Below are 24,661 nucleotides of genomic sequence, written 5' to 3'. Positions count from 1 at the left end.
GAGTTTGAGTTTTCTTTAGCTTAGCATACTACTCAAGAGGGCCTTAGTGAACCCTCTGCGTCAGCCCAGAGTGGCTTGTATGAGTTGCTATGCGATTGTACTTTGTCTCATAGGCCCACGAGGCCTCTCAAAGATGGTAGTGCTTCTTTCTTTCTTTCTTTCTCCTGCCCTCCCCCACAAAGAGCTCAGGTTACTCATTTCTAACACATGACACATGATATGGCATGAACAACTCCCCCGATATTTTTTTCCAGTTTTCCCCTAGATTCATTAGTAGCTTCTTAGAGTTGTATTAGACCCCTCTAATTCTCCCCACGGGGGTTGCATTCTCATCATGTTTTCAGTTTCTGGTCTCATCGGCTTTTTTGGCCTTTCGAAATGTTAATAAACCTTTAGTTTCTTTTCTTTCTTTCTCTCTTATGGGCATGCAAGGCCTGCCAGGGAGGGGGGGGAGGTTTGAGGGGGGGATTCAGTGTAGCTGACTATCTCATGGGATCCCCCGCCTTCACCTCGCACATCACTGATTTCTCTATGTCGCCATCACCTCTAGGAGCGGATCACACCTACCTGTTTTTTTAGTATATCCATTCTCCGTCTTACGATAAACACCGCAACATTGCCCAAATACACTACATATCACGACCTACACTTTGATCATAGCGTTTTGCTCGAGTACTCCCCATACCTTTCTACCCTACTCTTACACATCGATGACATACCGCTCCATGAGGATCGAGCCGCCTTGATCACCGTTCTGCCTATGAAGCCACCTTACACACTTTCACAGACAATACTCACTCCATGCGCCCGCCGCTGCTTGGTTCCATACCTTGCAGTAGCTGACATGATGATGAGTGTAAGGCTCTATGCCATCAACTCATATTCGAGACTAAATTTCACCTTCTAAGTGAGGCAGAGACGATATGCGAGTACTATTGTCTGGCCCACCAGAATTTCCTTCGCAAGTACAAGGAGCTAATAAACATTCTGTTTAGTAACGATTCGAAGGACTTTTGGCAGAAGTTTCTTGAGCTGGAAAGTTTCATCTCCTATCAGAGTGCTGACATCTGTAGCCTGTGGCCAAGTTGGCTAGGGCTGCACATTTGGCAGCTTGATGGTAGCCGCACAGGTCAGGAGCCACGTCAGTAATTACATGGCGGCTTATCACGTGGCAGTTGGCTGGCAACAGCAGACCCAACCAGTATGGTCAGGACAATTAGGGCCTGTTCGGGAAGCTCTAGGGGCCTGATTGGCCAATTCAAGGGCCCTGGGGGCCTATATAAGGCAGGCCCCATGGGCTCTCATTTCATCTACCTTCCAGGGTTATTCCAGGGCAGTTCCCTTAGCCAGTAGCAGGAGTTCCAGGCGGATCAGGCCAGGAGAGGGTAGCAGCAGATTAGCTCCCCTTCCGCAGCATATACAGGTCTCTACTCAGGTCCCGGTTTAGACCGGCGGACAGCAGCAGTAGGGTCTGCATCAGAACAGCCCTCAGTTCGCAGCTCTACAGTGAGGGTTTAGCTCCCTCCCTACAATACTTTTCCGTTCTTTGCAGTGCTGCATGCAGCATCCTCTCCTTCCATACAAAACTTTTCTTTGTCCTTATACAATTGTATTCAGCCCATTGGGCAGAGATATATACAGTGATTGTTTTCCCTCTTTGGAGGTCCCTTATATTTTCCCTCAGATTCTCTCTCTCACCTCACAGCTTTCACTTGTGTTTTTGAGTGCATTAGTCTCTCAGTTTCTATCTCTATGCAGTCAGCGTTAGTTAGGAGAGAGAGTGAATTAGTCTTTCTCCCTGCTACCGTGGTATCAGAGCTTCAATTTTTCTTTCATGAGATAGTGGGGTTCAGTTGGGGACGGTCACTGTTTAATGGCATAGACAAGGGCCACCATGAGTACCAGTGACAAGTCCAACCCCAGTGTGGAGGAAGGCGTTGCTTCTCCAACTCCTTCACCACAAAATCCACCCCTGGTCCCAGAGCCATGATGGCAGTTTTTGCCATGGTAGCCATAAGTAGACCATGATGCACATGCAGCAACAATGGATAGAGAGCCTTTTTGTACGCATGCCTCAGCTCCAAGAGGTGCAGGATGATTGCTAGGAGGCCACTAGAGAGCCTGAGAGAGCAACTTAGAGGCAACGGAAGAGTGTGATCGTGAGGCTCAAGAAGCCAGGGAGCTCAAACAGTGCACAGCCTCATCGGGAGGCGAAGGAAGAACCTCATTTCTCTACTCGGCCCATAAGGAGACAACCAAAAGCACTTTCCGCCTTAAACTCAGTTGAAGGAAGCAGTTACCATAGCTCCATGCCTTGCATTGGCACAATGATCCATACCTTAAAAACATGGAAGTATTTTCTGTATATGGATAGGATTTTACTGCTCAGATAGATCATCAAGCATTGAAGTGGATTCAGACTATCCCAGCTGCCTATTGGTCTGACTGCCAGGTCGATGGAGCCAAACTTTTCAGCAGTTTGGTGGAATTGATTGAGTACTAGTTAGGGGCAGAAAATGTAGTGGCGGATGCTCTCAGTCGACAGGGTATGGTCACCTTCATCTATGTAGTTCAGCAGTCTTCTCTTGCAGCGATGCACAAGTGGTACCGTATCAACTTAGATTTTCAGGCTCATTGGTACAAGGTTCTGCTTGATAACCAGCTCAGCAATTATGCCATACATGACCCGTGTCACAAGAATTGTTTCTAGAAAACGTTTCTAGATTTTTCTAGGCGTTTCGTCTAGAAATGGGTAAAAATTTGTATTTTGTATAAATTATATATAAAACATAAATAATTATCTCCAACACGGAGTAAGAAGCGGGCTTTCCTCATGCATAGGATGGATTAGGTGATCAGTTCTTTTCGCTGAGGAGATCCTACCACGGGATGGGGACTCCTATCAAAAAGGAAGTCACCCATTCCCATCACAGATCCCGCAGTCTGGCACACATACGCTTGCTCCCTATGTGATGTCCCAGGTTAGGCACCACCTGATATGTCCTCTATGCCCAGACCCACCACAGTTTACCTTAATGTACCAGCTGTCCTTCTTCGGCCTCATAACCGACGATCACCGGATCATGAGGGACTACGCACTGAGCATTTTGGGCATGGGCAAGAGATCCTGACCCCGATATTAGCATGGCTTCCCACCTACTTGGAGCACCACCACCATAGTACCGATACACAAGGCAGGTGATCCCATGGACATTGGGAATTACCGTACTCTTACGATTGGCCACACTTTGGCTAAGATATACGAATCGTTCCTAGAGAGGGAGCCCATCAGCCACACAGAGGGTCATGGACAATGGGCACTTGGGTAGGCAGGTTCCAGAGGAAAAGAGCCGAAGGCCCCTTCCTTCGCTTCACTCGTCACTAGAACACAAGCTGGGCGGCTGGCAATCGCTGCACTCTGGTCCATACTGGCGGCGGATCCCCTATTTCAGAGACAACACTCCACCTTGGATCACATTTTCACCCTAAGGGCTATTAGTGAGGAGGCGAAGTCGAGGCGTTAGCATGTCTACACTTGCTTCGTAGATTTTCGTAAGGCATTTGACACTGTCCCACGCTCTCAGTTGATCAAGAGGCTATAGGAGTTACGGCTCCGAGATATCATGATTTGGGGGGTCATGAGTCGATATGAGTTTGTCAGAGGGAGGATACGTGCCCCAGGAGGCTTATCAGACTGGATTGAGAGCACCATTGGAGTTAAGCAAGGTTGTCCCCTATCACCAACTCTCTTCAGGCTCTATATTGACGAGATCACTTCTTTTGTCGATCGACTAAGCGGAGAGGGTTCGCTCTTGGCTGACCTGATGGTGCAGATATTGTTGTATGCCGATGACATAGTCCTCATATCATCCTGAGCAGGAGGGCTGCAGAGACATCTCGAGGCTCTGTAGGTGTTCTGCAGGGAGAGAGATTTGACAATTAACCTTGGGAAGACCAAGGTTATGGTCTTCAGCACCTCGTGAGCAGCGTCTCGTCATCATAGTTTCACATATCGTGGTGAGCCTGTGGAGATAGTGCAGTCCTACACATATTTGGGGATAGTGTTCACTGGACCATGTTTCACGATGATCCATGCGGGTACGGCACGACTCACACGAGGACGGGGTGCTCTAGCCCGACTAGAGAGGAGATGCTTCCAAGCACACTTCCAGGACCCCCCGACGAAGGGTTGGCTCTTCTACATGCTGGTGGGATTGACTGCCATGTACGCTGCACCTTTTTGGGACAGTGATATTTCAGCAACAAAGTGGAAGAGATTTGAGAGATTGCAGGTGACCATGGGATCCATGATGATTCGGAGTAAACCCTCAGTCCCCCATCAGATTATACAGGCAGAGTTTGCCATGACCCCCCTCCAGGTTGATGCCATCTTCTAGACAGTGACATTCCTCCACAGAGTTTGGACCCTACCCCAGGGGAGACTACCGGGATTAGCACTTGAATCCTCCAGGCAACTAGCAGAGAGTGGTGTTGATACCACATGGTACACATGGATATCCACATGGTTTGGTAGTCACGACATTCAGATGGACAGACTTCCCCCCTTTCAGTACAGCCTGGACGGACCACCTGAGATGATCCCACGAGATGAGATCAACCGTATCATACGGTTGGACCTCCTCCAGCTCCATACACCTAGGGCTTGGGGGGGAGAGGATCTCTCCACCAAGCTTCAGTTCTACCATGATTACTTCCTGAGGGTCTCAGAACACGGTCTTGTCATCAAACCTTAATATCTTGAGGATAGGAGAGTTTCACATGCAATGAGGATCACCATTGGTTAGATACGAGTCTCATCACATCAGCTTCTCTCAAAAGAGCTCTTAGATACACTTACGCACACACATATAGAGGACTCTCAAAAGAGTCAAGACACGGGTGACAACCTACAGGTGATAGCCTACAAGCAAAGAGTGCATTGGCGTTTCGCTTTTCGGTGAAATGTTTTTACGTGTTTCGGCCAGCCAAAACACGTTTTTTGGTAACGTGGTTGTTTTTCTAAGGATATCTTTGTGTGCTGCCCTTATTACGTGCCACCATACTTGGCCCCTATCTTAGCAAAGATTTTAACCAAGTGGTTTGCACTGGATTCCCTAACACTTAGACCCTTAACACCATCACTCCCATTCACAAGGAAGGGGATCCCATGAGCCCGGAAAACTACAATACTAGTATGATTGTGGCGTATTAGCGGACATGCAAATTTCACCTTGTGAAGTTTTCGTCCATGTTGCAGCCTAATGATATTGAAATAAGTTCTTTCTATCTTAATTGGTGCGTTGCTCAGACACATGACTTGAAGCCAACGTTGGTAAAACCAAGGTCATGATCTTTAAAACATTAGTTCATGCAGACGGATTACCGGTGGTGGTTGTCACATCATATACATATGGGGGGATTCTTTTCTTTGGCATGATTTTCATGATGCGACCAATGATGCAGGCCTGATTGAGTAGGGGATATGTTGCACGTGTTGGACTTGAGTGGTGGTGCTTTCCCTGTCATTTCTAGGATCCTTGGACCCAGTCTCTTCTTTGACTCTCGATCTATCTAGCGAGTATGTATGGCGGCCCTTGTTGGGGGCCCGATCTATCATAGCAAATCGGGCTCGAGTGGAGAGGCTTTAGGTTCTCTCGTTGTCATGGATGATTCACAATAAGCGGTCAGTTCCACATCAGATAATTGTAGCGGAGTTTGGTGCATCTCCAATACAGCTTGATGTTATCATGTACCTCTTTTGAGTTAGGGATTATGGCTCTTATACCTCAAGCCAATGTAGGTTACCATGGATGACTCTATCTTCATCCGTGTCTTTACCACAACTAAGGGCGGTCAGAGGTGTTGGCATGCTTGTACACGTAGATGATTTGAGAGTGTGGGGCTCCACATGGACATATTACCCCGCTTTCAGTATAGCATTCAGGCCCCCCTGTTCTCCTCACGTCCACCAAGTTAGCCGGGAGGATCTCTTATAGCTACACACATTCATGCATTGGTTGGCGCCCAACAAGCTTCCTGTAAGGCTCAACTTTTTTACAGGGACCAATGATTATAGATTCCAGAGGTCTTCATCGACCCACCAGGCTATACATGGATTCACCTCCATCGTTCTTGAGGATTTCGATTGGGTAGTTCTGTGTCTCATCGCACCAACTACACATTAAGAGCGGGTGGGATGAGGGCATACCTAGAGAGGGTCCCATCTTTACTTTGTGGTTTGTAGGAGATTGAGTTGGAGGCGTACTTCGCTTTCAGGCGCCCTGTGTATTATGAGATCCAAGGTCGTTACCATTGTCTCTTCAGGGATGGTTTTAGATCCTTCACCCGTTTCTCGTGTTTCCCATATTAGAGATGCCTGACTCTTTCATTCATGAGCCCATGGAGAGAATGGAAGCTGTGGTGTGGCATCACTGCGATGATTAGTGGAGGGATCAAGCCCAAGGGGGAGCCCGGTGGTGTACGAGGCTGCATTGTTGATTGTGATAGAGCATTGGCAACGATCGGTGTGTGGTCCGTTGTGGTCTATCAGCTATAGCCTTGCATCAAACAAGTGCCACTGTCACCCCCGTTGAGCGCGCCTCTGGTATGATGAACATGGAGGAAAGGTCCCCAAGCCTGATCTGTGCATCCATTAGCTGGTGAGTTTGTCATGTATCTCGCTGTGGACCTCGGCTCCACCATCTCCTCAGGGATGGCTTGTCTGTGCTCTTTGGATGGAAAAGCTCCATGATCATGCTCTAAGTGGAGCCCGGCTGTATGCCCTAATCTTGCCGATGTGTCTTGAGCAGATGCTCTCTATACGGCATCGTGAGATGTTCTATTTACTAGTGTTTCTATGATTATGATGATGTTGTATTTGTCTTGGTTGTCCGTGCACGTTTAGAGGCTCCACCCATTCAGCTCATTGTATCGGGATCTTTCAATCTCATAGACCTTTATGTCTTTCAAAGACTTTCAATAAGCTCCCTCTCTCTCTCTCTCTCTCTCTCTCTCTTATATCTTGGATCAATACTAAAAAAGTAGTGGCTATCTATCAAGTGGGAAAAGATAAGTAAAATATAAGTGGCATAGAAGGTTTGAGCATCTGATTCATGCATATTGGACCAACTATTATGCCTTTGAGAACAGATGCCATTATGGGGGGCATTTGCAGATGGAAATTGAAATCTATTTTTTTAGCACCATCACACAAGTCATACTTTATGTAGTAGAGGTATGGGAAGGACACATGTCCAAAGGTGTTTGGAATGATTGTGAAGTTGGTGAGAGTGGATAGAATACATAAAGTTAGAGAAAGTTGAAGCGAGTGGCACACAATGTGAAATATAAAGAAACTATGGGTTTTTAAAGGACATAATAAACTCTAGGTTTAGAGTAAGTGTGATTAACACATGGCATAGTGTCACATGTATGGTGTACAAAAATATTATTGCACCAACATACGGAGGATCCTAGTGCCACATGTACGTGGCATAGTGCCACATATATGGTGCAACAAATCATTATTGCACCAACATATAAAGGAGCCTAGACTTCCATTGAACTGGAGTTAGATTGTACATTTGAACTCAACAAATCATCTATGACCCTATCCAGTGAACACACATGTTTTAACCTAGTGTACACTTTGATATTACAAATCATTATTGCACCAATGTATAGAGGAGCCTAGACTTCCATTGAATTGGAGTTAGATTGTACATTTGAACTCAACAAATCATCTATGACCCTATCCACTGAACACACATGTTTTAACTAAGTGTACACTTGATATTACAATCTCTGAGGTCATCATCCAATCCATGGTGAGCATAATCCAATAATCCTGCCCAATGATTATAGGAGTTTGACTTCGTTCTTAGATTGCATCATGATGCAATTGCCGCTGTAGTCTGCCTTTGTGGAAGAAAGAGCAATAGTTTTTGCTTCTTGCTCATCCATGAAATACTACTAGTGTTGAGTGAAACAGTGTAGCTTTTACCGTCTTTCAACGTTTGCAACCTTTTCAATCAATTTCACAAAACCCTTGCAGTTGTGTAGTTTGGGACTGCCCTAACTGATTTCCAAACATGCATAGTATTTCTGTGAAACAAATAGGTTTGGACTTTGTTTGGACCTCTCTTACTCGTTGCATGTCAGTGGTCTAGAAAACCACATCTAGCTTCATGTGCCATGAGATGGAGTTTGCTTGAGTCCATCTATGAACATGTGGAGCTTTGTCCTTTTGAGGTGGTTGCTCCATATAGACCTTGTCATCCAAGTCTCCATTCTGACAAACACTTTAATTGCTGGCCTAGAAATGAGCATTTTGCTTCATCATCAAGATGAAGCACATGCCCAATAACAGACTGCAATACTTGCCTGGGAGATGGGCCCTACACTGTAAAAAACTGTTAATTCTTGATATTATCGATGGAATGGGTCATGGACATATGGGCGTGGTTAAAAAGATGGGATTTAGATTGCTATTGGATTTGACCCTTGTCACCATGGAGTTGGAACTTGTAGGCTTGCACTTGAGAATGTTTTTCATGTTGAAAAATTAGGTGTAACGTTTAAGAGTTCAATAATGAGCCTTACATTTTGATTTTTGTTTTACTGAAGTTAAAAATCAAGATCTTGATTTGAAAAAGAACAGGGCACAAACATTGTAGTTGCTGAAGATGTCTCTGTTCTTTGTTAATCTTTTGTCTAGATAAATTTTTCTTACCTCTAGGAGATTCGTATTCCAACAAAGCATTGTTATTTTCGTAGGCATGAACTGTGTTAAATTCTTATCAAACTTGAATTTAAGTACATGCAAGGATGGATATTCCAAGAGTTGTCGAATAGTTCTTCATAAACTTAGTCACATTAAGAAGTTCATAGATGACTAATTTGTCCTAGACCTTCCAATCTTCACTTCGTTTTTATTTTTTCTTTTTTTCATTTGTCTTTCAAACTGATTTAATTTTAAAGATTGGATATGAAGGTTATAATCTCTACTCTTCTTCAATCAGTCAGTTAGCAGAGACAAGCTTGTGATGGGAGGACTTACCTTTGCATTTTTGTTATATGGAGCTTTAAGCCATTGAAGCTTTAGTAGTCTCTGAAACTCAAAATTTGTGATCACAATAGACCATTTGTAGTAAGAGAATCGATGCTAGTGTCTTGTAGTGAGAGGATAGATGCTAGCATTATCCGATTCTGAGCTTTCTGCTTTTGAATTTTTAGCTATACACAATCCGTGGGGATACCCCATGTTTTACAAAAAAATGATTTATATATGCTATCCTTATAAAGACTTGGCCCATGTTTCAGTTTTGATGAGATTCTGGAACTAAGCCAGAGAGGTGATAACAGCACTGTGGACATGCTTGTTGGAGATATTTACGGCGGACTTGACTACAGCAAGGTTTCTTTATCAACCTTCTTTGTAGTCATGATGCTATTAGTTTTTAGGTTGTCCTTTCCACTATGCCATAAGGTTTGTGGATAAGATGCCTTATACTGTAGCTTTCTCTGATAGTGTTGATGCTTAGTGTGATGCAATTCCATTTTAATACGACCTCTCATAACTTTCCTTGGAACAGATAGGTCTTTCTGCTTCAACCATTGCCTCTAGTTTTGGAAAGGCGACCTCAGGAAATAAAGACTTGTCAGATTTCAAACGGGAAGATATTGCACTTTCACTACTGCGAATGATTTCATACAATATTGCACAGGTGCTTCGCATGCTTCCTCCTCGAACGAATTTCATTATATATTCTGGGTCTAAAAGGCAGTGATCAATGAGAATTATTTGGCTGATCACCAAAGAGTAACTTTATCACCCATCATAATTTTGGGCCTTCTATTGAGGCTGTTACTAGCACTAAAGCAGGTTACTGTTGTATCCCAAGGGGTATGGGCCCTTTCTCTTTTAGTCTTCATAGGGTGTGTGTACTTTCAGTCTGCAAGTATCAGATGACTGGTTAGATTTAAGCAATCATGGCATAGTGAACAGGCAATTCTTCCCTAGTATGAGTTCTAAATATCAAACTAATTTTCTCCCAGAGTTATTTCTACTGGCATTTATACTTGTCTCATGGGGTATTGATAATTGTTTTGATGAACATTTGCAGATTGCTTACCTGAATGCTTTGCGTTATGGTCTAAAACGCATCTTCTTTGGAGGGTTTTTCATCCGTGGTCATGCATACACGATGGACACGATTTCTTTTGCTGTTGGGTTTTGGTAAGCTTGATCTATCTTTTTGGCACTTAAATGGAACACACTTGAGAAGATCTTATAGGAATCACACTCTTAAATTCTTGATGTAAACATCTCATGGGGTCAATGACTAATTGCTAGTGAGACTACAAAAGAGACAAACCAGAAAATGTTGGTGCCCAGATACATAGGTGGTTCGAGAGATTGGGGCTTCACATAGACAGACTGTCTCCCTTCCAGTACAGATTAGACGCTCCAACCATGAGGTCAAGTAGGTCACAATTGCACATATTCAGGACCGGGTTGGAGCCGAGGGAGCTTCCAGTGAAGCTCAGTTTCTACAGAGACCACTGCCTGCGCATCTTTGAGGAGGGCTTCATTGTCCCACCAGAGTACACTCGGATCCACTTGCCACACTCACTGATGATCTCTATCGGAAGTTTCGAGTCTCACCACACCGACTCCACATCGAGAGCGGATGAGCTGAGGGGATACCTAGGGAGAGACGCCTATGCACATTATGTGATCGGTAGGAGGTGGAGTCAGAGGAGCACTTCGTGTTCAGATGCCTTGTGTACAATAAGATGCGTGGTCGATACCATTGCCTTTTTAGGGCCAGTTTTGGGCCACTATCTAGACTTCTCTCATACCCAGACTAGGGATGCCTCGCTGCTTTCATCCATGAGGCGGTCCGCCACAGGGAGCACTTACTCAGGGCGTAGAGACAGTATTTAGGCACATGGCCTGACCCTTCTTAGAGCAGCATCATGGATTTCTTCTAGTTAGATCGCACGAGCCTCACGGCCACTGATAGCCCGCGCAACAGAGATCCAGATCCTGAGACATGCCGCACTCAACATCGACGGACATGCAGATCACATTGAGCAACCTTCCATCCATGTTCAGGCCTGGGACACGACCCATAGGGGTTATGATAGCCCTGGTCAGGAGCAGAGTCATTGCCAGGAGACTAAGACGGGCAACATCCACAGATAGTCGCCAGCGCTCCATTAGTGGCTGCACATAAATGCCTCTGTGACACACATATACCTTTGTGGGGGCGCATTGCATTGACCAGAGCCAGCCAGCCTTGATGGTGATTGACTCGATGATGGTAGCCAGCGCTCCATTAGTGCTGGCGCATTGCATTGACCAGAGCTAGCCAGCCATGATGGTGATTGACTCGATGATGATGATGATGATGCCATTATTGATGATATGACTATGTACTGCTTAGCAATTAGCATTCAGCATGGGTGATGATGCTCGTTTAGTTCCACCCTTTCTACTTGTTTTATCAGTTTCCTTTCTACTTGTTTTATCAGTTTTCTATCAGTCTCATAGACCTATCGGTCTTCCGAAGACTTCAATAAACTTTCTTTCTTTCTTTCTTTCTTTCTGATTATGTACTGTTGATCAGAAAAGAGGGTGACACAAATGAACGAATGAATTTAGGTATCACAACAGTTAGAGCAATTTGCACATAGGTGAAGCAATGTATGGGTAACCACCTTAATTGACCTATCGTAGGCAAGAACTAAGCATTTGCACACAAAAGCTACTCAAGAACTAAGGATTTGCACACAAAAGCGCATACCTGATTACGAGTGTTGTGGAACTTCCAAAGAATGGTTAGAGCCAGGTACCCTATGATTTGTGATAAAGGGTCAAGCCTTACAGTAGAGGCGACACCCACACAAGCAATTTGCTGGAGTTTTGAGGCAGCATGATTGATTATGGTAGTCTAGATCATCTAGAACAAATTTGCAACGTACAGTCACACATCTGTGTAAACCCACAGAGGTTAGACCTGAACAATTGTTCATATACCTCCAAGTGCATCTCTACAGGCAACACAAATTTTGGGGACAAACAAGCAAGAGAGCACCTGCAAGCAAAGCAACTTTACATAGGAAGTACAAAAGCTCCAGTCACTTGTGTGAAGTGACATTAGAGCAGCCAGGTTTAGAGAAGGTAGATGAAGCAAATTAGAGATTGGTGTGGCTACACTTAGAAGGAGAAGAAATTGCCCATAGACACATGGATTTGTGGCATTTCTTTCATTGTCATCGTAATCCACAATCAGTAGTGAGGGATTGTGAAGAATACGTGTTATGTGTTGTCTACCTCGTCATGGAGACCACCCCGATTGTACTGAAGAGCACGTGTCGATATCCTCTTACATTGACAAAAAAACACACTTGTGCTAGAAGAGCAAGGAGAAGCATCATCATTACTTGACGATTTTGCAGAGAGATAAGGACTCAAGCCTTATTCTATTTGGTTATTTGGGTGTGCTTTGATTGTAAATAGATTATATTGTCATTTGATTGATTTGCCCTTATAAAAAGCACACTCATCACCACATAGTTTGTGTGACATGCCACATAAGGCACAATGAGTTAGGCCGATGTGCGTCCTCTCCCAAAAAGCGCCAAATTGGATGGATCCATTAATTGCATGTAGAAATTCAAGTTTGGGAATATTCTCAAAGGAGGGAACGGACAGACGGGAGGGGGGGGGAGAGAGGGGAGAGGGACAATATATACTAGTGACGAGAGTCCATAGAATGCATTGATTAGTCACCATCAGCAATCAAGTAGATTCTACCATAGTTGATTATTGATGGACATACATCATACATGGAACTAAGTAATACCAAAGAGATTCAATTGAAGCTGAAAGCTCAAAATTGAAACTAATTACTTGATCGTGATTGTAGAGCACATAAGAGCAACGATTCACAATTTAGAGTCTATACAATCTAGTGGGGTGTGTGGACCATGGGAAGAGAAGGACGTGCAGAGTGGTCAGATTCAAGGTTTTGTTCTGATATGGTATCCGCATCTCTCAACTGTGATGGAAGTCAACGGAGTGGAGTGGTCATCAGTAGTCTCCCGGAGACATTGAATTTTTTAATACAGCATTCTGCTAGGATCTGATACATGACACTTCTATTTGCTTTTGCCATGAGATACATGATTCAAAACTTACCAGTGGAGCCATCAGCACCAATGTTATGCCGGTGAAGTCAGTCCAAATCTACACACCCATATAACTAACAAATTTTCATTTCATTTGCATATGAGATGGACTTGAATCCCGCCCCAACGCAATTAAACCAAGCTAACTGCTCCCTTGCAAGCTAGACCTGAAGTTTAATGCCTAGACGTAGGGCCTATTTAACCTAATTCCCTACCTATAAATTGATCTGAGAATGGTCAACTAAGCTTCTGACCACGTATAAGGTGGAAGATATAGTTCAGCCCTACCACCGAAGGGGCCACAAACTGTACCTTGATCCCAGCTCGTAGTGAGAGCTCTGAATTCATTGGCTGCCCATCAATCACAGCATGAGACTCACAGCATGAGACTTTAAAAGAAAAGGGGTTTGTAAATCTCATTTCCTCAGATGGCGACTTGATCGAGTTTGTTTCATCTCCTCTGTACTGGACAGAACGGATCTTATGAAAGGAGAGCATGGCAGGGTCTTCTATGATAAGCAGAAAAGTTCACAAGACTTGATGCCCACTGTCCTTCATGAAAAAGAATGGACGCACAAAAATGACATGAAAAAAACACTCTTCTAGGGTAAGGCTTGGCCAAGAGTGCCTCGTCCTGTTGTTTTGGCTCCAAAATAGGAGCCCCCTCTTGATTCAGAAGGTTCAAAGCATCCAAAGACAATCTCTTGTTTCTGACCACCATTGGGAAATTTGTGCAGCACTCTACAAAGATGTTTGAAATCCATGCAGTTTGCAATAGAAAGGAGCTTACACACCACGCACTAGCATGTAAAACCTGCTACAAGACAAGATGAGCCAACTCTAATATAGGTGGACCCAGAATCCAAAATATATCTGAGTAACCCTTTCCATTTGCCTCCTTATCCCAAGGCTAGACATAAGATCGCAGCAGTAGTCTTAGTATCAAGGAGAGTTAAACTATCTTCACAAGTATTAATGCTCTTATCATCGGAAACAAAGGCAAAGTCAAGCAACTATCATCCCTTCTCATGTGGGGAGCAACATCAAACGTACCTTCATGCTTAGTATGCAAGAATATAGCCTATTCCCTGTATACAACGGGTAAAAAATAACATATAAGCGAACGGTCTTGTTTGACTGATTCAAAAGTCTTAGAAAACCATTAATGCCACACAGCAGCCCTCTTCTATACGAGTGATAAACTAAAAGCCAAAGGATCCAATGCTCATTAACGCCTAGTCACAAATGGGACCCCTCAAAGATGGATCACTCCACTATCATACATACACTTGAAGAAAGAGTCTGTAAGTTTGCTAGCACACAGATGGGCATGTCCTGCTCGTCAGAATCTCTTTATTTATTTTATTATGTTTGCTAAAGCTAGTGGGTGGGATAGTCAACTACCTATTGCAGTCTGCTCTACTCTATAAAATCGTACTGCTAGTATATGCCTTGAGTCTGAGTAATTGATTGCTGATGAAGATTTGAAGATGAAGCACTTTGTTCTGGATCACCGATCAAGCATGGGAACTCATGAGCTATAAATGTACCAAACCTCTATATGTCAAGCAATGATATCATAGCTCTCCCATAAGGTGGACTGAATGATGATCGTGCAACCCTTTCTCACGATGTAAATGGACTGTGAGAGAGAGGCTAGAAAGTCCTCGACCCTAACATTGCTAAAATGACAGTTCGTGTTCACAGCTGCTTTGTGGAATGTCCTTGGGATGATCTACAAAGAGGCCACCTCTGCTAATTGCTCAAGCAGGTGGGCTAGCTCAATCGGATGGACTTATAAAATTGCACACATGTACCCTAGACCTATCTTGATTAAAAACAAATGCGTCAGAAATAACTAATTATCCAACTGCTCAACCATGTTGGAAGCATATGTGGCCACATGAAATATGCGCAAGACATCAACATCCTGTCTAATTCAATCACCTCATTTGGGGGCTTATAATATTGGACAAATATAGAGAGAGGAGAGGAGAAGAGTGGAGACGAGGAGAGAGGGAACAGCTAGACAGCACCCCATAAATGACAACCATACACTAGATTTAGTTGAATATATACAACCCCCTTAGGGTTAGGGTTGGGGCATCTAACCCTTTCCTTTGTAGCACTCTATGTGGTAGTGCTATGTACAATATTGAACACATGATGTTGAGATGGTTTCTCAACACCTTCCCTCAAGATCAACATCATGAAGTGCGCCTTCCCTCAAGATGATGATTCTGGGGAATCAAAGAAGGACTGAGCATTACATTCCATCGCATCCCTTAATGGGAATGTCCTTCCTCTGCGTCAAACCAAGAGCTTGTCGGTGCTTCTTGAAAAGCTCTTTGCCCCGTGATTTGGTAAAGATGTCTGCAACATTTTCTTCGCTCTCAGAATTTACACTGGATTCTTGGCCAATGCTTGAGCTAATTGATTATCACAGTATATTGTTGTTGGATTTTATTCATCAACGTAATCTATTTCTGACAAAAGTCTTCTGAGCCATATAGCCTCGCATGCACATTTTGTAAGTGTTCTATATTCTGCTTCTGTTGAAGGCAAAGGAAAAGTTGGCTGTTTGTTTGACAACCATGATATAGCACCTTGACCAAGGAAAAATGCATATCTTTATGTGGATCTCCTGGTCTCATGATCTCCGACATAGTCACTGTCATAGTATCCATGTTACCTTGGATGACTTCCTTTGTATTCTATTCCAAACTGTCTTATACCTCTGATATATCTCAAGACTCTTTTGGCTGCATTCCAGTGAGAATGTTTCGGATTTGCCATAAACTGTGCAAGTGAGCTGATTGCATAACAAATATATAGCCATGTGATAGTTAGATATATAAGAGATCCGATGAGCTACCGATAGTACCTATCATTGATTGTAGGATTTTCTTTTAGCTGACTCATGAAGGTGTTGTGTGAATCTCTCCAGAATTCAATACCAAGACAATAGTATATAAGTCCAAGATCTTTCATGTGAAACTCTGTAGATGAGCAGCAGTAGAGAGCCAATAAGGCTCTCAACATCAGAGTACACGGGATTCCACGCACTAAGGCTACACCGATGGTAGATGCGACTGCGTTCGTGGCCGCTACCCTAGGTGTGGCTGAGCACAGGATAGAGAGGGCATGGCGGGTGGGGAGAGATCCCAACCGAGAGCAACCCTTGATCATACGATTCCATGACACTCAGGCACGACTTTCAGCTCTACGACGCAGGTAAGTCCTTCGAGATCAGCCAACGATCTCTATGGATGAGGACTTCGCACCTCTATAGGTTGAGGAGAGGTGCTCTTTGCTGCAACAGCGGGATCAGGCCCGGAACGAATGGAAGTGGGCAATGGTACGAGAGGGACGACTTCTTACAGGCCCCCGTAGGGCACCTGCCCCCCCCGCTACATAGGGAAGCGGGGTCTATGAGACTCAGATATCCGAGACCTTGTCCTGCACCATTTAGAACTGTAATGGTACCTTATGGTCAAAACCAGGGAACTTCTCGGAATCCTATATAGGCCACGACATAGTCTTCTATACAGAGACACATCAGAGTCCAGAGCGCCCTCTTCCAATAGTCAGCGGATATACATGGGAGTCTGCCTACAGAGATGAGACGAGGGGTACAGGAGGAGTTCGAGGTTCAGGTGGAGTTGCAGTCCTTTTCAGATCCACACTTTGGGGGATCATTTTAGTAGAGCAGAGAGATACACATTCCAGATTTCTTTGGATCCGGATACGACACATGGACAGCCGGGATCTGTTTGTCGTAGTTTGCTACTTCCCTCCGGAGACCTCCCACTTTGCCAGAGATATTCGAGGTGATGATGAGACATCCCCATTTGCTGCCCTTTATCAGTCCATCGTTGACTTTTCTAGCTGCGGAGAAGTCCTTCTAGTGGGGGACTTCAACGCGAGGACAAGGGCCCGTCAGGTACCACTTCTTGACTTCAGAGATGATTCCACTCTACTGGCAGATGTTGACCTTGAGGAGGTAGGTATGCTACGGGTTTCGGCTGACAGGTGAGGTCCATTCTCATCTTATGGGCAGGCCCTATTGGACCTAGGCATGATACATGATCTCATTATCTATAATGGTCTTGACAGATGGCCCGCTTCAGGTGGTTTCACATGCTTTCCACATGGGGGGGGCTCCAGTGTTGTTGATTATATCATGGGATCCCCTGTCTTCACATCTTGCATTACTGACTTCACTGTAGCACCTCTCCCCCCAGGGGTTGATCATACATACCTTTTCTTTTGCATCTCCACCTCCCTTCGCACAGCATCTTCCACCTCACTTAGTGCTTACTCCACCTACCACAATATGCGCTTTGATTGGGATCACTCACCTTCTTACTCTGGCCGTCTGTACATACTTCTCGCTTATATTGACTTCATACCCCTTTTAGAGGATCATGCTGCCCTTGTCACCTGCTCACTACACGAGGCTGCCATTCACGCTTTTTTCCACACCACCTGCTCCACCCGCCCACCACCCCCTGGAACTGTACCCTGTAATAGTTGGTACGATGATGAGTGTAAGGCTTTACGCCATCAACTCAGATTTGGAACCAAAAACAGTCTTCCAAGCACACAAGATATGCTACGTGAATACCGTAGATTGGTACGGAGGAAGAAACTAGACTTCGTTTGTCGAAACGAGGAGGAGCTACTGAACATTTTGTTTAGTAATAACTCCCTAAGGACTTCTGGCGGAGATTTCTAGAAGGACGGTCCCCTTCGCCACTCACTGACACCCAGATCTGGTTTGATTATGCACACACACTTTATGACATCCCAAATCAGCCAGTCCCTAACATCTCACACATGCCTCGTCCCACATCCTGCACCCTCTTCACTAGAGGAGGGGTAAAGGATGCCATAATGAAACTTCATAATGGTCGAGCGAAGGATCATGAGGGGCTATGCACTGAGTTTATTGCATATGGGATTAACCTCCTAGCCCCGATCTTAGCAAAGCTTTTAATGAAGCGGCTTGTTTGGGATTTTTACACACTTGGACCATTAACACTATCTCACCCATCCACAAGGCAGGGGATCCCATGAGCTCGGAGAACTACAGGACCAATATGGTTGGACATGTCATGTCCAAGATTTATGCATCAGTACTTGACTCCGAGGTTAGCAGACTTGCAGAGTGTCAAGGACTTAGAGCAATAGGATAGGCCGGATTCCGGCGTGATCATGGAACCATGGACCACATTCTCACGCTCAGATGTATCATCGAGGAGTCGAGGTCACGGAAGCAGAGGGTTTATTGTTGCTTTGTGGATTTTCGCAAGGCATTTGACACGGTCCCGAGAGCTTGCCTCATACGGTGCCTACAGGACTTGGGTTATGACCAGGAGATCATTTGGGCTGTCATGGCACTTTACAAGAGAGTTTCTAGTAGAGTTTGGGCAGGATCCGGGTGGACAGATGAGATTATGAGTACCATCGGGGTCAAACAAGGGTGTCCTTTGTTGCCTACCTTGTTTGGCCTCTACATTGACGAGCTTGAGACCGTGATGCAGACATAGGGGGGTGTAGGTTGCTCTCTTGTGGGCATGCTGATCCAGATTTTGCTCTGTGTAGATGACATGGCTCTCTTGTCTTCCTCAGCAGAGGGGCTTCAGAGACACCTAGACGCACTATAGTCCTTTTGTGGGTCCCATGATTTGAAGATCAACCTGGGTAAAACCAAGGTCATGATCTTCAATACATCTCGAGCCATCATGCGTCAGGAGCAGTTCACATTTGCGGGGTCATCTGTTGAGATAGTTTGATCATACACTTATCTTGGGGTTATCTTCTCCGGACCGAGCTTCACTATGAGACCCGCGATGCAGGCACGCTTGAGTAGAGGGTATGCCTAATTGGCCAGGCTAGAGAGGCAGTGCTTCCGCTCGCACTTTCAGGATCCATGCACCAAGGGGTTGCTTTTTGACTCCTTGGCTCGCCCAGCGGGGATGTACGGTAGCCCTTGTTGGGGGCCAGACTTGTCGGATACAGAGTGGGCCCGTGTGAAGTGGCTACAGGTTCTCATGTTATCACGGATGATTCGTGGTAAGTCATCCGTTCTTCACCAGATCATTCAGGCTGAGTTTGGGTCACCCTCTTTACAGCTAGATGCTGCATTTCGGGTCATCACATATCTGTACGGAATTAGGGAATATGGGGATTATACCTCGGGGCATAGCAGGCTACCATGGATAGCTCTATCCTCTTCTATGGCACTTGTAGCAGGAGGAGATCAGAGGTACTAGTATGCACGTACAGAGAGATGGTTTGAGCGACTGGGGCTCCACATGGATAGACTAGCTTTCTTCCAGTATATCATGGATGCTCCGTTCTCTCCCCTCTTATCACACGAGGTCAACCAGGTTATCCGCGACGATCTACTATAGCCACACACTTTTCGGACCTGGTTGGAACCGAGTGAACTCCCAGTGAAGCTTAGCTTCTACAGAGATCACTTCTTACATATTACAGCGGAGGGTTTCATTGACCCACCAGGATACATACAGATTCACCTACCCACTCGCTGAGGATCTCTCTTGGGCAATTCCGGGTCTCTTCACACAGACTTTGCATCGAGAGCGGCAGAGCAGAGCGACTACCCAGGGAGTGGCGCATATCCACACTGTGTGACATACAGGAGGTTGAGACAGAGGAGCATTTCATCTTTAGGTGTCTTGTGTACTATGAGATCCGAGGACGTTTCCACTGCCTCTTCAGGGATAGTTATGGGATTTTAGCCCGTTTCCTCTCCTACATAGACCAGCGGTGTTTGGTAGGTTTCATTCATGAAGCACTAAGACACTAAGAGAGGATACTCCGAGCACAGAGACAGGAGCAAACTTCTTCCTCGGTTGATCCCTCTCAGAGCTCTATCACGGAGTTCTTTCAGCTAGATCACATGGACCCCAACGAGACGAGGCCTCGACATGACCGTGACCCGGAGCCCGTGACCCGATTGCTCAGACAGAGGGTCGACACAGATCACACTTGGAGACATCCCCTCCTTGTTTAGAGTCGGAGCCCGATCGACGGGGGTCACAGTAGCCCTGGTTAGACGCAGAGCTACGACCAGGAGACGTGCCAGGACCGCACCTCTGAGTGGTCGACAGCACTCTATTGCCAACTTCATGCCTCCACTGCCTCATCCATCCTGATATCTTGCTGTTGTTGGGGATGATGATGATATTGATGATGATGCTGAGATTGATATATAGTCGACCATCGACATGATTATGTTGTACTTAGGATTTAGTACTGCCATTCTGCATTTTTGCATTTTTGCATTGGTATGGATGCTCGTTTAGTAGCTCCACTACCACAGCTCGTTGTATCAAGATTTTCACAGTCTCATAGACCCATCGGTCTTCCGAAGACTTTAATAAACTTTCTTTCTTTCTTTCTTTCTCCCACTGCTATTTATTGCTTGAGTCTTGAACCTTTAATGCCTGGGTTGACATGACTTCGTTTCTGCACATGACATGTTTCCTTAGGATTGGGACTTGCTTATGTCTAGCTCTCCCACCCTTTGAGAAGGAGGAGATGTATGCAAGTATCAGGGAGGAGGGATGCAGTGTTATCTGCTTTTCCCATTCAGAGAAGATATAGAAAGAAGATACTTTAGAGCAATGCATGACCTTCCAATACAAGGAAGAAGGTTTTCTTTCATACCATACCATATGAACTCCAACATTTGTAAAGTGGTCTACATGTGAGCCTGTGTGGGCTGAGATTGAGTCCCAAGACACTATGTAGAACTCCTCAACCTAGGTGTTGGATCTGAATATGCCCTGCATTAACAAGCAATCAGGTCTCAATTTGAATCGCTTGGGCCAAATTTTGAGTTCTTCTTCTAGTATATTTTACAGTCAGATCAATAGAGTATTTACTTGGAACTCACTTGGCAGTGTTAATTGACTGCTTTCTGAATGTAGTCATTCAAATATATTTTCCCTGTTCTTGGGGGGAATTTGACTGTCGCGTAGTGATTTCAGCACATTATTTTCTGTTTTCTTCTCACTTCTCTTGTTTTCACGCTGCCCGCTAATTTACCATTTTTGAGGTCCATTGAACATCGACTCTTGAAGTTGTCTATGACATGTCAGAATAGATACCATTGTTTCATTCACCATTGCATGCTGCACCATTCCCTGCAGTTTGCACAAGCTCTTTCAATTCCATCTTCAGTTCTAAAAAAATCGATGCTGATGTGTACCTTGTTAGCACGAGCATTGGTTGGAAGTGCAGTTTGATGAAGATGGTACAGGAGCTTTCAATCAAATGATCTGAATTTTCAAAACCTTTCCAAGGATGAAATGGGCTGCCATTGTACGTTTAACCTTTGATGCCCATTATTTCTGAGATTTTACACAATAATCACAAACCTTTCAGTGGAGAAGCCTCAGCCGAAGGTGCAATTGGCCTGGTCAATGGTAGCTCTTTATGTTGGCATTCTGGATAATAATTGATGCCATAAGGGCCTGCAATATTGTTGTTTATAATGTGGCTCCATTTTATGGATATAGCTAGAAGAGTCTTTATTTGAAGCTAAAGGAATCATATTGTTAGATGGGCATAGGAAGCTTTGAATATTTTAGGTTTCTGACTGTCTCTCCTTTGATAAATTCATGCCCAGGTCAAAAGGAGAAGCTCAAGCAATGTTTTTACGTCATGAGGGATTCATGGGGGCATTAGGTGCTTTTTTGAGTTATGACAAGCACGGATTAGCAAATCTCACAGCCCATCAATTTGTTGAGAGGTTTCCTATGGGGGCACCCTATGCTGGAGGAGAAATCCAAGGCCCACTTATTCGAGATCTTAACGAAAAGGTGAGATCTTTTGACATTTTTTTGCCAGTAACCACAAAGCATATTTTGGGTTTCTATTTCATAAAATATCCTGAAAGTAACAAAAATAAGCAAGGCAAGAAATGAGTGTAAATAGCATCAACAAGGACCTTGCATGATTGCTCTTTGAGATTAAAACAAAGGATGCAAATTACAGTATTGTGAATGCTGCCTAGAAACAGACCGGTGTCATAGTGAGCATCTTTCTCTTGCTAAATGTAGTCTTTCTCTCTCTCTAACTGCAAATTTTATTGATGGAGCATTTTACCAATCCCTTGAAGTCTTTGTTCTAGAGGCACATGTGCACATGCACGTGCACGCGCATGCACGGGCACAGAGAGAGAGAGAGAGAGAGAGAGAGAGAGAGAGATGTATTAATGTCCCTGGGAGGCCTCGCGGGCCTATGGGACAAAGTGCACAAAAAGGAAAACTCATACAAGCCTCAAGGGGCTGGAGCAAAGGGTCCTTGCTGAGTACTAATCCATGCTAGCAAAATCATAATCAACCAAATGTCAACTGAATCAGCCGAATCAAATCAATCTATCAAGTACTGAATTAGGTCAATCTTGAAATTGGGACTCAGAAGCCGAAGCCCGGCACAGTGATGGCTCTTTGGTAAGCCGTGAAGATATCTGGTATTTGCGTCTGTCGGGCTGTCTCACGTTGTGGCGGGTGTGTGGTCTTCTCGATCTTTGAACTGTCTAGGCTATGTCTAGAGTGCCCCTTGTCTATGTCGGTCCCCCCTGAGGAACGTTGTGATAGGTCAGACCTCAATAGAATGTGCTCTTGGCACTCTGCCTCGTGAGAGGTCTCTGCGTCCCTCTCTCGGCGACACCATGTTAGCTCTCTCTGCTGATCCAGGCTGCCCTCGTGTCAGCTAGCTCCTCCTACTCCACTCCACTGTGACCTGGGGCTGACTCAAATGTGTAGAAGTCTGTGAAGTGTCACAGTGCCCGGTCAGCCTCTATGTCCTGTGGTCTACCCCCCTCCTGCGGCTCTCTAATCTGTCGCAGTAATGTCTCCCAGTGCTAGTGCATCTCCATTAGATAAAGCCCAATGTAGACCTGGTCGTGGAAATGGATCAGTCATGATAGTGGACCGAAGCCACTCCCCTGAGGTAGAGATAATGGTAGCGCCTTCGGATCTCCCCTGATACAATGAGCTGTGGTAGTGGAGCTACTAAACGAGCATCCATACCAATGCAGAATGCAAAAAAGCAAAATGGTAGTACTAAATCCTAAGTACAACATAGTCATATCTCGATTATATATATCAATCAATCAATCTCAGCATCATCGTCGACACCATCATAACCATCATCATCATCATCAGCATCAGCAGGACATCAAGATGGATGAGGCTGTGGAAGTGGAGGCATGAGGTCAGCAATTGAGTGGTGACGCCCTCCCAAGGGTGCAATCCTGGTATGTCTCCTGGTTATAGCTCTGTGTCTAACCAGGGCCAGTGTGACTCCTATCGGTCGGGCTCCAATCCTAAACAAGGAGGGAATGTCCCCAAGTATGATCTGTGAGTCAATCCTCTGTCTAAGTTGTCAGGTCACAGGCTCCGGGTCACGGTCACGTCGAGGTCTCGCCTCGTGGGGGTCTAGGTGATCTGGCTGAAAGAACTTTGTGATAGAGCTCTGAGAGGTATCAATCGGGGGAGAAGTCTGCTCTTGTCTTCGTGCTTGGAGCACTTCATGAAGGAAACCAGCCAAACATCGCTGGTTTGGTTAGGAGAGGAAATGGGCCAAAATCCCATAATTGTCTCTGAAGAGGAAGTAGAAACGCCCTTGGATCTCATAGTAAATAGGACATCTGAATATGAAATGCTCCTCTGTCTCAACCTCCTGCATGTCACATAGTGTGCATATGCGCCTCTCCCTGGGTAACCGCTCTACTTTGCTACTCTCGATACGAAGTCTGTGTGAAGAGACCCGGAACTGCCCAAGAGAGATCCTTAGCGAGTGGGGTAGGTGAATCTGCGTGTATCCTGGTGGATCAATGAAACCCTCCGCTGTGATATGTAAGAAGTGATCTTTGTAGAAGCCCAGCTTCATTGGAAGGTCACTCGGGCCCAACCAAGTCCAGAATGTGTGTAGCTGTAGTAGATCCTCCTGGATAACCTGGTTGACCTCGTGTGATAGGAGGGGAGAGAAAGGAGCATCCATGCTAAGTCTTACACTCATCATCGTACCAGCTATTACACGATACGGTCCCAGGTGGTGGTGGGCGGGTGGTGTGGGGGAAGGCGTGAAGAGCGGCCTCGTGAAGTGAGCGAGTGACTAGGGCAGGACGATCCTCTAATAGGGGTATAAAGTCAATGTATGCGAGAAGTATGTACAGATGGCCAGAGTAAGTAGGTGAGTGATCGTGATCGTGTACAGATGGCCAGAGTAAGTAGGTGGAGTAAGAACTCAGCGGGGTAGAAAGTGTTATGCGGCGGGGGGTAGAAATGCTAAAGAAAAGATATGTATGATCAGCCCCTAGAGGGAGAGGTGCTACGATAAAGTTAGTGATGCGAGATGTGAAGGCAGGGGATCCCATGATGTAGTCCACAACACTGGAGCCGCGCCCATGTGGGAAGCA

General features: G+C 45.2%; 1 protein-coding gene across 2 annotated transcripts in view; it reads left to right on the top strand.

Annotated features, from left to right (window-relative positions):
• PANK2 (pantothenate kinase 2) overlaps positions 1–24,661 on the top strand; it is a 148,617-nt gene that overhangs the window by 61,783 nt on the left and 62,173 nt on the right. For both annotated transcript variants that reach the window (XM_087394129.1, XM_087394128.1), the window contains exons 7-10: positions 9,322–9,415; positions 9,594–9,725; positions 10,125–10,237; positions 21,863–22,055. In XM_087394129.1, coding sequence (XP_087250255.1) covers positions 9,322–9,415; positions 9,594–9,725; positions 10,125–10,237; positions 21,863–22,055 — 532 coding nt within the window. The remainder of the gene's footprint in view (positions 1–9,321; positions 9,416–9,593; positions 9,726–10,124; positions 10,238–21,862; positions 22,056–24,661) is intronic.

Source organism: Dipteris shenzhenensis, chromosome 23, assembly GCF_047967505.1.
Source record: "Dipteris shenzhenensis isolate YYH24624 ecotype China chromosome 23, Dip_SZ_1.0, whole genome shotgun sequence".
Lineage (NCBI taxonomy): Eukaryota > Viridiplantae > Streptophyta > Polypodiopsida > Gleicheniales > Dipteridaceae > Dipteris > Dipteris shenzhenensis.
This window is presented reverse-complemented; position numbering and strand designations above follow the sequence as displayed.